This window comes from Nothoprocta perdicaria, unplaced genomic scaffold (assembly GCF_003342845.1).
Source record: "Nothoprocta perdicaria isolate Ctin4 unplaced genomic scaffold, notPer1 scaffold_107, whole genome shotgun sequence".
NCBI classification, from domain to species: domain Eukaryota; kingdom Metazoa; phylum Chordata; class Aves; order Tinamiformes; family Tinamidae; genus Nothoprocta; species Nothoprocta perdicaria.
The window spans coordinates 45300-60291 of record NW_020454172.1 but is presented as its reverse complement, the minus strand read 5'-3'; the positions used below and the strand labels follow the sequence as shown (position 1 = coordinate 60291).

The window sequence follows — 14992 nt, the reverse complement described above, 5'->3', positions numbered from 1 at the left end:
ACATTCAAATACATAAGGAAGAGTTAGTTAAAAGAAGCAGAGGGTAGATAAATTACATATAAAATCCACACAGACTAGAGGTTAATGCTGAAAAAACAAGCCTGGGATAACTGGCTAGTGAACAGGYCAGACTGGGTATCAGGTAAAGAGACAGAAGTGCATTCATGGGGTGGGAGTGTTGAGAAATTAGCCTGATGATCAAGTTGCAATTAGAGAGATGCTAAAAGGATGTGTAGATTCTGGACAGGATGATTAATGAAGAAGTTCGTGGATGTGCCTAGGGATAAGTGTGTACCAGGAAGTTCGACAGAGTGGATATGGGCAAGCAGAAAGATGCATATGGATGGAACCAGGAGGCAGATGGAAATACATAGATTACCATGCGCTATGAAAATACAGAGAGATTAATTAAAATTTGCATGAGTGGATCAGATAGGTAAGTAGTCATAGACATTAGTTTAATGAGTATGTATAAAACAGATTAGACTGCGAAGAAATTCGGTTCRTTGTGGCATTAGTTGTGTTGATGTCTTAGGCTTGATAGGCAAAAGCAGAAGTGGGGAATACATTACTGGGTAAGAAAGGACCAGAATGATTAGCAGGTATGGACTAGACTAGATGTGTGAGACATGAATGAATGCAAAGTAGGTAGACAGGTCAGGTAAATGAGAATATATGGGGAAAATGGATTGGGAAGTATTATGAAACTCAACTGTTAACACCCAGAGATCTGTAGGAGAGGAGAAAGAAAGAAAAAGYGATCACAAGTCCTGGAGGAAAGTCAAGACGATAGATCTGATTGCACGAGAAATAAACAGGGAGATACTACACATTCCAGGCTGAAATTTCACCCCCAAATCAAACCTAAAACTAACCTTACACCCTAATGCAAATACAAAAGCAAGTCTAACCTTAAATCTTACCCTAACACAGCCCTAAGCCTAATGTAACCCCTAACTTTGCCTTGCCGCACTGAGCACAACCCAACACTCCCTGTAACCCCCAAATCTCCTCCAAGCCTAACCCCACACCTAACCCAATGCAAGCRGAATCTGCCTGCAGACCCTAATATTAAGTGTAATCGTGTCCTCAGCCTAAYCCATCACTTGCCCTATCCTAGCCTTAACCCAAACATAACCCTAAATGCTGAACCAACTCTATCCCTGATCCAAAACCTATCCCAGCCCTAACCCTAGCTGCCTTGAGCCCCCAAATCCAGCCTATAATCCTTGACTCTATCCCAAACACTAACACTTAATCTTAACCTTGCACCTTAGAGAAATGTCAAGAAATAAATAAGTTTGTGTTTAGCTGCTACTTAGTTGTCTTTCAGCGGCAATTTAAATGAAGGAAGAGAAAAATGATAAATATATCTGTGATACATCTAAATATATCTGTCTACTACCAGCATTTGTTGGCTAGGGCCCGTGGGAAGATTTGCTAARAGGTGTAAGAAAGAGACGGGCAGATTAAACTTGTCAATATAGAGCAGTTAATCCGAGAGCTGAGAGCGTGTGCGTATTTGTGTGGGACAGATAAGGAACGAGGGAGGAAGGAARATGGTTGGGGATCTTTTCCGGGTTGCTGGCCTTTTCCGAGTTGTGGCCCCTACAAACACAACCCATGGAGGTGCCAGGTCCCAGCTGATGAATTTCAGCCTCCTGCCAAGATTTCAGAAGGTCTCCCTGACCTCCAGCACCTCCAAAATTTGCTCTGGTCCCACTGCCACCTGCAGGACAGGGGACACCTGGGGATGCCATGAGCCCCATTTGGGGAGATTTAAAGGTGAGGACCAGCCTTTGGCAGGGAGTTAGGTCCAAACAGGCTCACCCAGGCACTGGGAGACACTGGATGCTTTTACTATATCCTTAGGCATCTAAATCTCTCCAGAAATTTCCCTCTCAGTGCCCAAATCCCAGGTGCCCAGCACACTTCCAGGAAGTCTCACACCAGGACGGATCCAAAGAATTTTTTTTTTTTTTTTTTAAATCTGGTCCTCACTCACACAGGGCTTTCGAAAATCCCACTGCTAATCTCCCATACCCAGACATGTATCACTCTGAAGCCTGTAAAATAAATTACTTTGCACTCCTGCGGGACAGCAGCTACTTTGTCCCYGCTCATACTAAGTCAGATTTTTGTTTCTTATATATTAACACATGGATTTTTTTATTATTATTATTATTATCTTAGCAGGGGGGGAAGCTCTGGAGCTGCTATGTGAGATGTGATTTAGCGACCTGGATTGAACGTTGCTTTTTGACGTGTTATTCCATGGAGGCATCACCTATTGCYATCGGTTATCCGCCTGCCTTGGTGGAGCTGCATGAAGGGGCTGGTTCGGGGCTCACCATGGGCACAAAAGAGCCCTGCTCCTGCCAAGAACTCGGAAAATCTGCTCCTCTCCCACAAAGGCTGAACCTCTACCTGCATTTTTGTAAGAAATTTCTTGCAAAAGGGGAAAAAAAGAAGAATCAAATGCATATTTTTTTCTCTCTTTTTTAAAAATTTCATACATGTGGGGAAAGCTTCATTAAATAAAAATCTGTCTCAGGCATTTTTTCATTAGATGAATCAGGATTTCTGTAGAAACGAATTATTTTTTCCTGTTCAAAGCAACGACAACAACAAACTCCGCAGCAAAGAAAAGGCTGGCTGCCACCGAGACCTTTTTTTGATAGAAAATACGCCTGCAGCTCTGCTGCTTAATCAGTTTGGRGCAGAGCGTAGCCTGTAGCTTGTTAATAAGTGCAGCCGGCCTGCGTGGGTCGCACAGTGGAGAGCTGCAGAGGAGCCTTGCTGCATAGCCCGAGACTTCATTTTGCAGCTCTGTTCATTAAAACATATTTTGCTTTGAAGGACTTGATTTTACTGTTTTCCATGGAGGTGAGCAGAAAATTATTCTCTTGGCTAGATTAAAAAAAAAAAGAGAGAGAGAGACTTGAAGTATTTGCAGCTTAATGTTGTTTGAAGGGCAAACTCTTATTTAGCCAAACAATGTGCAGTCTCTTGTTTTTATTTGTTTTCAGTCCTTGTATAAAGGCTGGTTTACGAGTCTGAATATCTTGGCTGTTTTAATAATATCAAACTGGATTTTTCACCTACTGGCTGCCAGATTGGGTCAGAAAAGTTGTCACAMACTTTTGTTTAATTGCTAAAGTAATTTTTACTTATATAACTGCACACTAAAATAATAAGACCTGAAATGGTGCCATTGAGATTAATGACAAAACCCTCATAGGTTTCAAATCAAGCCTGTATTTTTATTATCCCAGCTCCAGAGACCTTTGTTGCAAGTTTGCAACAAAACGTTAGGGCATTCCGAAGTGTTATTTTTATTATACAAAATCCCATTAAAATCAGCGCTGAAGCATCCTATTAATTTAAATGGGACTTTGCATAGTTTGCTGCGTTCCAGGCCACAGATAAAGGCAAGTATGCAGCTCCGAGTTAAACTGACCACAGCTTTTTATTGCGAGATATTTAATCTTGAATGAGCAGCACCGTCTGAGGCAGGAAAACCTTTTGTGAGCTTCACTCGGGCCGGGATGCAATGGGAAAGGCCACGGTGTGGGCTCCGTATGGGACCTTGGGAGAGCGCACAGGGCTCCCGGGCAATTCCATAGCCTGGAGTGGATGGAAAAATGCACTCCAGCTATTCCAATGCCTCAGAAGGGATGCTGGCCTTGATGGCCAGAAGASCAGGAGCTGGTCCAGGGCCAGGGCACCTTGAGGAGGGCAGAGGGCCACCAAGGTGGAGCCACGATGGGTCTAAAGCGATGCCACCGCAGAACTCCCTGCTTGAGCTCCATGCTTTGGAAAAGCTCTCGCAAAAGTTCCGCTGTGTGGAAATACCATGGAGCCAATGGCCACGGTGGTTCCAAAACTCCTGAGCAGCTGGTTTATACCTGGGACCTCCCTTTTGGGGCTCCAGAGCAGGCAATAGCAGAGCCTGGGTGACCTCCGGTGCGGTGCGGAGTGGGTCTCCAGCGCACACCGAGGCCGGAGGGGGTGGATTYGGCTCCCAGCATCTCCTGGAGGGAGTCGGGCTTAGGCAGTGTGGTGCCAAGCCTTGCTCCAAGCAGCCCGGAGTGTCCAGGCTCAAAGCAGAGAGGAGACTGAGAGCGTTTGCAAGGAGGATGCACCCAAAGAGTGTGGAAAAGGTGCCGATGTCGCTCTCTTTCAGCATTTCCTAGGAGTTCTGCTTCCCCTGAGCCATAAATGTGTCGAGATGCCCAAATTTCACTGGCACCCCTGGACTGCAGCGCTGGCAGGGGCTCGGGGGGGTCGGGACTCACGTTTCAGACCCATGGCGGGATTTGGTTAAACACGAGAGCTGCACTCGTGGCTCCACAGCGGGACTAACGGTGCTGCCTGCAGAAACGCGGGGAAAACGGGAAAGCCGGGGTAAAATAACAGCGTGGGGCATTTGGATGGAAACCGTATGGAAAACGGGGGGGAAGAAACAGGGATTTCCTGCTCTATGTATGTTCCTGTAAGCCCCCTCAGTGACAATGTAGCAGAGCAGGCTCTGAGCACCTCGTGCCGAGCTCCGCTTTGGGGAGAGGGGAAAAACAGCCCCCGCAAACCTCAAAACAGCCAAGCAGCGCCCCGGGAATGGGGCCCCCTGCAAAATCTCCGTGCCCAGGGGTCCCTGGGGCTCCGGCGGCCCCGAAAGGCGCCGTGCGGGAGGGTGCGGGGCGCGGGGATCCCGCGGGCGCGCGCGGAGGCGGCGCCGGCAGCGGCTCCGCGCGCCGTCGGGGACCGCGGAGCCACCAGCTTCGCTCCGCGGGTTGGATTTTGTTGCCGCTGCTGCTGTTGTTTTTCTCCACAAAATAATGTTAATCACAACAAATAATTCTTATTAATAAATAGCAAATAAGATATAAAATAATAATTATTATTAATAACAAATAATAAACGATCAGCGTCGTTGAAGCTTGTAAATGGATTTAAAAAAAAAAAAAAAAAGAAAAGAAAAGAAAAGAAATCGTTAAATCGAGACCATCACGCTGGGCCCGATTTGCGGCTTGCGCGGAGGAGAGAGGGAAAACTGCGCCGAAACTCCGCGATCGGGAACTCCTGCAGAAGGAATGGGGCTGAAACGCGCGGAGGGAGTGCGGAGCCGCGGGGTAGCTATTTTGGGGGGAGAGGGTGGAAAAAAAGTACTTTTTTCTTTTTTTTTTTTTCATCCCACGATTATCACTGTTATTATTTAGTCTCCGCTCTAAGATCCGTCCCCGCCGCTGCCGGCCGCGCAGGGCCCGCGGGCGAGCGAAAGGGCTGCGGGTGCACAGCAAAATAAACCCTTTTGCTTCCGACAGAGCCGATCTCTTAACCGCAGTTACGCAAAGAAACATTAAAGAACATCTATTTATTTCGTTTTTTCTTTTTTTTTTATTCCCATGCTCTTAATTTTGAAAAAAAAAAATTCACAAAACATAACTTATAAAACAATATATACTGCATCCTTATCCACAACAGCATAACTGAAACATCCAGCGTAACGTTTACCACAGGTGTGAAATACACTGGGAAAGAAGTACCGTGTGCATTTTATATTATGTTTCTTTGTCATCTACAGGTAATAAGTATCGACAAAAAATAAGCAACAAATATGCCTGCARTTAAACTTCATATGCGTTTTGTATGCGTATTAATAAAGTTCATATTTATCATTTCCATTTTTTTTGCCAACAAGCACTTGTTAAAGTATCTACATTTACATAATAACACCTTAAGATAATAACACCTTAAGATTCTTTTTTTTTTTTTTTTTGGTTCCTTGTTTTTCCTTCACAGCTAGAAAACCAAGGAACCCTTGGAGCTTTGCTAAGCAACCTTTCCGGACGCCGAGGCTCGCCGTTTCTCTAGCGGAGATGCAGTATCAGGATTCACTTCATAGCAGACCATTTTAAGTCTTTTATTTTCTTCTAAACTCTAAAAGTTTTCTCTTTTTTTTTTTTCTTTTTTTTTCTTTTCTTTTTAGGAACCCCCTCCCCCGCATTTAAATAAAGATGAATGATAATTTCATTATCAGGATAAGATTTTGGGTGAGGAAAATGTTGAGCAGTAGAGTCTTTTGTTGTTGATGTTGGGGTTTTTTTGTTTGTTTGTTTGGTTTTTTTTTTTTTCATCGCTGTAGGATATTTGTGCTAGTCTCACAACCGGGGATACTGCAGTCTTTTGGAAAGGATGAAGAGGTAGGAACCTTGAGCTGCTTAATATCAGGAATGACTGGATTATAGCTTCCAACTAAAGAAAAAAAAAGAACATCAAGAATCATGCATTTTAAAAACAGTTTATTCAACGGCCAAGGACAATGATCCGGCACAATGTAACGGCAGATATAAATATAACCTTATATAAGTGGTTGACCCTTGTCATTATTATTTTTAATAGTTTCATACCTAATATTTTAACCGTTTCTTTTTTGTTCCCCGCAGAATCTGTTCCGCGGWTTATTTTTTTTCCTCCCTTCTTTTATTTTTCGCGTGTGTTTCTGTTTCTCAGTGGTAAACATTAACCAAACTCTTCCCGTGCGACAAGCGGCCAAGAAGCGTCCCACCAGCTCTCACCACCGAGGCGTCCCCCTCCCTCGCCCCTCTCCTCGCGGGGAAGTGGGCGCGTTGAGAAAAAAAAAAAAAGAAAAAAAAAAGAAAAAGAAAAGGAAAATAACTCCTGTGCAAGTTCAAGTAAACACATACAACCCGCATAATCCAGAGAAAAATTGCAACTCATCCATGTACCAGATTTCGGTTGTCTCTTGCAAAAAGATTTCTGGTCCGTTTACGGTGTTTTTTTTTTTTTATGTTTTAATTTAAAAAAAGGCTTTCCTGATGGTTGTGTTGGTTGAAATTATTATTTTTTTTCTTTTCTAGGCAATCGAAATCCGCGAAACTTTGGGGGAGATTATGTTTATCTTTTTTTTTTTCGTTCTTTTTTGTTTTGTTTGCTCTCTCGCTTGCTCGGGTTCTGCTCTCCTCCTCCTCCTCCTCCTCCTCCTCGTCTCTCTTTCTCGGGGGTGCCGTGTCTGTGCGTGCGCGGCGCAGCGCGGCCGCGGGCCCGTCAGCTGTTGTACTGGCAGGCGTTGAGGCCGGAGCCGGGGCTCTGCAAACTGCTGTAGCCGAAACTCGAGTGCTGCTTTGATTTCAGTCTGAGGCTCGCTAAACTGGAGTTGCAAGTGTCCCGGTAGACGCTGTAGGGCGAGCCCGGCGGCCCGTAGGGACACGCCGGCGACGACATGGCCGAGTTGAGCGAGGAGCCGCCGAGGTTGTTGATGTTGTTGAGGCCGGAGTTGGCCATGGCCGGCACGGCCGAGTGGCCCATGCCGGAGGGCATGTTCATGGAGGAGATGCTGCTGGGCGCCGAGAACATGGACTGCGAGGACAGGGGGCTCATGGAGTTGAAGAAGGTGAAGCTCTTGGTGGAGAGCGGCGCCGGCGTGAGGCTCTTGGTGGCCCAGTTGTTGTAGGGGTAGCCCGCGTAGACGTCGTCGTAGGGCTGCATGAGCCCGCTGAACTGCGGCACGTAGCCGTTCTTGCACAGGTCCATCTGCTGGTTCCGCTCCCGCTTCCGCCACTTGGCTCGACGGTTCTTGAACCAGACCTGTGGGGCACGGACACGGCCGGTGAGTGCGGAACCCCCCCCTCTTCTATCCCCTCCCCTCCCCGCGGCCGCGCAGCGCGCGCGGAACGAACCGCGCACAGGAGCGCGCAAAGGGGCTCGGGGCTTGCTGGACCCGAACGGCACCGGGCGCAGGGAAGAGACCGGGATAAGGATGCGATGGGCTTGCGCGCATTTCTGCGCGCATCTCTTTGCGCGCATCCACCCTCTGTGCGCTCATCTGTCCCTCGTGCGCGCCGTGCGAAGGGTGCGCGTGTGCGCAGCGCAGCGCGGAGCTGCTTCCTGCGCTCCCCATTCGCCCAAGGCAGGAGCGGGGCGAAGCGGCGGCCCGCGCGGATTTAGGGCCGGYGCGGCCCGGCTCCTTCGCGTTTCCCCATGTTAATGCCGTGTAATAAAAGTCCCCTGTTACAGATCATAAAAAGGGGGATTGGATTAGTATGTTTAGGTTAAAAAAAAAAAATCCCTGCGTCGCCCTTGGATGGATGCAACCTCTGCCTTTATATCTAATGAGAATTTACAGCCCTGCGCAGGGAACAGAGAAGCAGGGGCCGCTCCTGGTGTTTGATGCAAAACCCGATCCCGGCTCAGCCACACTCTGCCCCTCTCTCCCCCCTTTTCTTTCCTTCTTAGTTTCCTTTCTTCCTTTTTATTTTTTTTCCATTGGAAAAAGTTTGAATTCCTTGTGCTGGAAGCCCCGAACGGGAGAAAAAAAAAGCCCCCAGTCTCCCTTTTCAGATTAAATATATATATATAAAAAATATAAATATATGTAAATATATATATATTATATATTTACATATATAGAACATCGCCCTGGCCAATGGCTCCGCGCTACCTGTATTGCCTCGTGCACGGACCCGCGCTGCAGCAGCGCARCTGTTAGTGAAACCCAGTCCTGGACTTTCGGAACCGTTGAGGGAAAGAATGGCGGGGTCTATTGGAAATAATAATAATAACGGGGAGGGGGGGAGATCCCATATAAATATGAAGAGGAAACGAAAGCCAACATGTTCAAAACCTGTAATTCACTCCTCGGAAGGTGCTTCCAGACAGGAATTTCCTGAAAATGAGGGTAATAGTTTTAATTATGGCTCCTAGACATTTTAAAGTAAGGCCCTCAAAGCAAATCAAGGTTAGATTTGCAAGCTGCAATCTCGGAACATCAAACCAAAACATCTCCATGCCGAGGGAGAACGAAATAATGGTAATGGCAACTCGTATATTAGTTTTATTTGCTTCCTGAAGTATTCCAGCGATATGAAGGCAGTTCAGCCCTCTGCCTGGCTTTGTTTTTGCTTTAAGTGCAATTAAGCCGGGGCTTTCAGGCGCAGCCGCTGTTTGCTCCGCCGAGCTTCACGGCGCGATGTCTGCTTGGGTCACTCGCCGTTTAATTGCCAAGGCACAAGTGGCCTTTTTGCAGCTGCGAGGTTGCCCGCGGAGCTGCCCCGGCACCCGCGGAAAGGCCGCGGGTGGGAAGCCGGGGAGGGCACGGGGAAAAACAAAGCCCGAGGGGAAAAAATCTCAGGCTCCCTCCAGCCCCAGTGGCTCTGATCCGGCCGCGCTGCGGAGATAGCGCGCTCAAATCTCCCTCTGCAAACAACCGTCGCGCCTATATCTCTATACACACACTTAAATAAAGATATGTATACTCCGAAGTGGCCCCAACACGGCCAGACGAGGCACCTTCGCTCCCAACTGTGCGCCCACCCCGTTTATTGACTTTGCGCCTTGTCCTGCAGTCTGTCCTGGCGGTGCCCGGCCGCGGGGCGCGCAGGATGCGCGGGGTCTGCCCGGCGATGCGCTGTCGGCCTTGCAGACGGGCTCGCGCAATGACCGCGGGCGCGCTGAGCTGCGGTGCAGCCGCGACCATCAGCGCGGGAAGCTACAGTTTTATAAAAATACTATTCCTATCATCAAAGTAGTATTATAGCTTTGCAAATGAAATAAAACTCCGAGCGTCCCGGCTCTGCTCGCAACCCCCCGCCGGCTCCCAAGGGGGGCTATTCCCGCTTCGAGACCCCGATCCCCGCCAGATGCGGCGGGGCCGCGGAGCGGGCAGCCCCGCACCCCTCTTACCCGCACTCTGGGCTCCGTGAGGTTGGTCCACACGGCGATCTCCTCCCGCATGCTCATGTCCGGGTAGCGGTTCCTCTGGAAAGTGGCCTCCAGCTCCTGCAGCTGCTGGCTCGTGAAGTGGGTCCGTTGCCGCCGCTGCTTCTTCTTCTTGGCCGGGTCGTCGGCGGCCCCGTCCTCGTTTTTCTGCTCTCCGCTCCGCTCCTTTTCTGTGGTGGACGGTGTTGATTTTTTAATTTTGCCTTTTTTTTTTTTTTTTTCCCAGCTCTCCGTCCGCCTCGCCGCAAGGACACGCGGGGTGGGGGGGGAGGCAGTGGGGGGCCCACGCGCGTCGCCGGCTCTTCCCGGTCCTGGTCGGCCCGGCCCGACCCGGAGCATTGGCTGTGCGATTCCCGGCCCGAAAAGCAGAGAGGGGCGAGGACAGGCGCAGAGGGAGCAGGTCCCCTGGTGTATCGGCCTGTCCTCCCCTTCCCGGCTCCATTATTATTATTATTATTATTATTATTATTATTATTATTATTATTATTATTATTATTATTATTATTATTATTATTATTATTATTATTATCTCCCCCTTTAAACCTACGGTGCGATCTTTGCTCCATCGTCTTTATTGTGTTCCGCCGCGGCAGGAAACTTTGGGAGAACAGAGGGATAAAACTCAAACAGTAGCTATTTGCAAAAGGCTCTCTCTAACTCTGTGTAAAAAATATATTTTTCTTTGCTTTCTTTTTGCTTTGCTTTTAGGATTTTCGTGTTTATTCTAACGCGAAGCTGCGCGAAATCCTTCGAGAGAAAGAAAAAAAAAAAAAAAAGAAAGAAARACATCGAAAGAACTAAAAGGAAAAAAAAAACACGGCCGCGTTTTAGTGATCGGGATTTGCAAGGACTGCAGGCAGCAATCGATTCCCAACTCTGCAGCAACTGTAGGGAGAAAAAAGTTGTATTTTGCAGGAACCCTCCCACGTCTCCTGACCCAAATCGCGCTGGTTTGAGCGCCCGGGAAGGAACGGGAAGGCCTGGTCGAAACGCGCCCGCCTGGGCCCGGCTGCGGCTGTAGCGGGCCCGGGGTCCGCCTGGGCCCGGCTGCTGCCCCCTGCGCAGCCCCGAGGCCGCGGTGCCCGGCGCTGGGGCGGTTCTGCAGCTGCCACCTCGGCGAGGGCGCCGGGAGCCCGAATGGGCCGCGGCGCGGGGGGTCTCGTCCTTGCACTGTCGCCCCTGAAGCGGCCTTTGCCTGGGAGCCTCCCTAAGGAAAGGGAGGGCGAGGGGCGCTCCGAGACTAAACTCCCCAAGCGCAAAGGGCCGCCCGGCTGGCCCCTCTCCGCAGTTTGCAGAGCAAACAAGGCCGGCGGTAAAACCCAAACCTGGGATCCGCCTGCGGTCCCGATCCTGCCCGGCGGCCCAGCCTTGCAGCCTCTGCACCGGCCGAGCCCGCGCAAACAGAAACTGAAGGTGCTCTCAGAAAATAAAATAGAATATTATTCAGAACTCTTTTTTTCCCTCCTTTTTTCCCACCTCCTTTTTCTTTTTTTTTCTTTCCTTCCTTTCTCTCTCTTTCTTTTTTTTTTTTTTCTTTTTCTTTCTTTCTTTCTTTTTTTTTTTTTTTTTGGCAGGGAAAGTCTCGGCGAAATTGGACAAGGGGGAGCAGAGGAGGGAGGCGAAGGCGCTGAGGCCGCCAGTGCGAATCCATTCAGGCGTCTGTAACCCCCTCTCCGGGTTTTGCCCGCCAAGATTTCCTTAAAAATCAAACCAGTGAGCAGCGCTCCGGTACAATTTCGAATCATAACACACGTAGGATTTAATCGGCATTTGCCACTTTTGTTTTGTTTTGCCTTTCATTAAAAAAAAAAAAAAAAAAAAGGAAAAGAAAAGAAAATAAAATCAGAAAGGTATTTTATGTCTTGTCGAGGTAGAAAAGTAGGCAGGTCTTTAGCCCTCCTCCAGCACGGAGGGGTCACATATAGGGGGTACGGCAAAATGGAGCAAATCTCCCTCTCTAATCTCCAATAATCCCCTCTAATCTCGGAGCCCTTTGCAGGCTGCGGGCTGAGCGCTCCCGAATTTTGTTTGCGAATCAGCTCAGAGCCTGTTTATCACCGGGTGCCACTTTGGGATTGACTCGTGTTGCGGCCACTCTAGAGATTACAGGACCTGCTCAAACTGAGAACAACAACACCTATATCTCTATATAAATACATATATAGATAGAGATATGCGCGCCTCCCGCCAGCGCCGGCGGGGCGCAGACATCGCGCTCTTCCCTGCAGCTTTTGTTTCCTCCTCGCAGCCTGCCCTGTCATCCCAGAAATGCTGCCGCTCTAATGAAACACAAACTGGGAAACCGCAGCTTTCCCTGCGCTAACTGCGCGCCCCGTCCGCGGGTACGGGCGCGGGAGCCCGCGGCCCCCTGCGCGCCCCTCCGCGCATCGCTCCCTCCGCCGCGGCCCTGGCTGCTTGCGCCGGCCCGCGCCGCCTCTCCTCCTCCGCACGGCATTTTATTTAATTAATTATTTTTAATTAAATCTTATTTTAGTTTCTCTTCTGCCCTCCTTTGACAGGGAGATCTTAATTTTACACTCCTGCACCTCCCGAGCTAGAAAACAAACCCGAGCAAAAGCTATTTCGGAAACATCCGGCAAAACCACAGCCCCCCACCCCCTTTCCCTTCTCCCCGATCGATTATTATCTGATAAAAAAAAAAAAAAAAAAAAAAAAAAAGCCGCTGCGGGGCTGGGGCGCGCAACATGTGTCCCTGCTCCGCGGCTGTCAGCGCGGGGCTCGGCTGCTCCCCGCGCCCCCCTCTCTCTTTCCCCCATCCCGCCCCCCCCCTCCGCTCCGACTCCAATTAATTGCGCTCATTAGGGACGGAGCCGGTGGCTGCTGCTCCCCCGGCGCCGCGGGGCAGCGGTGAGGGGCGGGGGGGCGGGTGGTTACCTGGCACCTCCGCGTCCGAGGATTCACTGGCCGAGTTCTCGATGGGGTCCCTGGGCTCCGCGGCTCTCTGCAAATGGAAGCTGGAAGCCATGTCATGGGCGGGCTGGGGTCGCAAGCTCTCGGGCAGCCTCTCCAAATTCATTCCACCTTTAAAGGACTCCATGGCCGGGGCGCCGGGCTGCCTGGGGGATTTTGCAGGTGTTTATTCCACACGGGAAGCAACGAGGAGCGCGCTATTTTTTTTTTTTTTTTTGATTTTGAAAAGAAAAAAAAAACAACGAAAACAAAAGCAAATCCACTTATTACTAACAGAATGATTTTAAGGGTCTCGGAAGAAGCGATGCGGGCAGTGCCTCGGAGCCGCTTGTCTCTGCTCGGGGAGAGGCGCAGCCGGCCGGCCGCATAGGCAGGGAAGTGGYAAAGCTCCCTTATAGAGAAACGCGAGTTGCGAGTTGGACAGTTTAAAGCTAAAGAGATTAAAGTGACCTGCCCTAGAACAAATGCCTGTAGTTAAACGCGGCTCCTCCCCCTGAAGGTTAAAACCTCCCCGTCTCGCTAATGCATCACTCCATCTAGCGCTCGCCCAGCCCGGCCGCGGGCGGACCTGCCTCCCCTCCGCGCCCGCCGTCGAGGTGCGCGGCTTGCGCGCCCGCGCAGCGGCCCCCCAGCCAGCCCCGGCCCGCGGGCGCCGGCCCTTCTGTGCAGGGCCCCCCCGCCCTCCCCCTCCCGACTCGGCGATTTTTGAATTTTAAAAAATATTTCAGAAACGAATGAAAAGAAAAAAAAACCACCCCCTCCGCTCACAATTTTTCCCTGGCCTTACTGGTGTATTTTTCCTCTGGGAGATGCGCGGATAGGGGATTAACCTCCCCCGCCCCTCCGCCCCCCGCCCTTTGTCCGTTCCCGCGCAATTTGCGCCCCGGCGCAGCGTGGAGCGCATCCTCCTCGCGCGGGCTCCCGCGCCCCGCGCAGCCACCCGCCCCAGCGCTACCCAAGCGCGGGGTCCAGCCCCGCATTCCCCCGAGCTCTAGGGAATTTGTTCTCCGGATGCCYCCTGGGATTTGTGTGACCTGCGTTTATTTTATTTTTTTATACGTATATACAAGCACATAAATATATACGTATACACACCATATATATTCACTGACCATTATATACATATGTAATTATACATATATAACGATAAGTATGTATACAACTGTATATGTATGTATATATATAAATATATAATCACAATTATATATCTCTATTCGGTGACGGATTAATAACGCGAGTATTTCGGAGGCCTGGCCTGGGCGGATGCTCCGCTCGCAGAGACCCAACGAGATTTGGGCCAGAGCAGCAGGCGCGGCGCAAACGCTCCCATCACATCAGCTTTCAGCACGTTATTAATAACGAATAATTTCCCTCCCGCAGCGAACTCCTGGTGACCCTCGGAAGGAGCTGCGGCTCCGCGGCCCTGGGAGCCTTTTGGAGAGCGTGAGGGTCGGGGCGATGTGAGGAAGGGCCCGGGAGAGGCATCTCCCACCGCCTGCCCCTGCCAWCCCCCCAAGTCCGGGCAGCCCGTGCGGGACCGTCCGGGGGCGGCTCTGGGGCCTTGTCCCCTTGCAGTGACCCGGGGGGCCCGGCCAGGTGTGTCCTATGGGAAGCTGGGACGCCAGTGGGAAGCAAGGAGGGTAAAACAGGGCCGTCCCGCGGGTGCCCAGCGCTCTGCGCGCAGGCCGTCGTTACCGCTGGCATTTGGGGCACTTAGGAAACACCTTGGCGTTTCGGGGAATAAAAATAAGAATAAAAAAGAACAGAACTCCAAGGAACTGCTTGGCTCGGAGCTTTGCACCTGGGCAAACGGCGGGGAAAGAGGCCCGACTCCACGTGGGAAGGGCGGATCCACAGAGCCTCGCGTGGGAAACGCGCCCGCTGTGCGGGTACGAGCGCCCCGCGGCCCCGCGTGCCGGCGAGGGGGGGGAGTGGGAGAGGCCCTGGGTGTAACTATTCCTGCAAAAGGACCTTTTCCCTCTTTATTTTCTCTGCTCGCTCTCGCCGATCCATCCTGACACTCTATTTTGCTTTCAAATCAAGTAAAGATGTGGGAGAGAACTTTTGAACTGTTCCATGGAAAGTGGACGGCAGCAGCGCTCCCGCTCCGCAGCCTTTTTCCGACACGAGGCAGGGATGGGAGCGGGGGGGATTTATCCGGACTCCCCCGGCTAGTACCGGGGCTCATCGAGACCCCAGGGGGGACTGCAGTAGGAGAGACCCTTGCTGACACCCCAAACACCCATGGGCTCCCACTCCGCCCTTCTGAGCTTCTCTTCTGTAGCAATTAAGTGTGGCGGCAGGTAGGTGCTGCCATCCCAAA

At 50.6% G+C, this 14992-nt stretch overlaps 1 protein-coding gene across 1 annotated transcript; it reads right to left on the bottom strand.

Annotated features, from left to right (window-relative positions):
• Positions 1-7063: 7063 nt before the first annotated feature.
• On the bottom strand, positions 7064-13054 carry PITX1 (paired like homeodomain 1). Its single transcript, XM_026046069.1, has 4 exons — positions 12944-13054; positions 12634-12815; positions 9703-9908; positions 7064-7608 (listed from the first exon to the last, which is right to left on the bottom strand). Exons 2-4 carry the CDS (start codon positions 12794-12796, stop codon positions 7069-7071), a joined length of 909 nt encoding a protein of 302 aa, XP_025901854.1. The 5' UTR covers positions 12797-12815; positions 12944-13054; the 3' UTR covers positions 7064-7068.
• Positions 13055-14992: the final 1938 nt, after the last annotated feature.

What these genes read in the sequence shown, in the direction of transcription:
- PITX1 (XM_026046069.1), bottom strand. Translation starts at nt 12,796, where the DNA reads ATGGAGTCCTTTAAAGGTGGAATGAATTTGGAGAGGCTGCCCGAGAGC. An exon ending in CTCGGACGCGGAGGTGCCAG is followed by an intron (nt 9,909 to 12,633) that starts GTAACCACCCGC and finishes CGTCCACCACAG; the next exon opens with AAAAGGAGCGGAGCGGAGAG. An exon ending in TCACGGAGCCCAGAGTGCGG is followed by an intron (nt 7,609 to 9,702) that starts GTAAGAGGGGTG and finishes CGTGCCCCACAG; the next exon opens with GTCTGGTTCAAGAACCGTCG.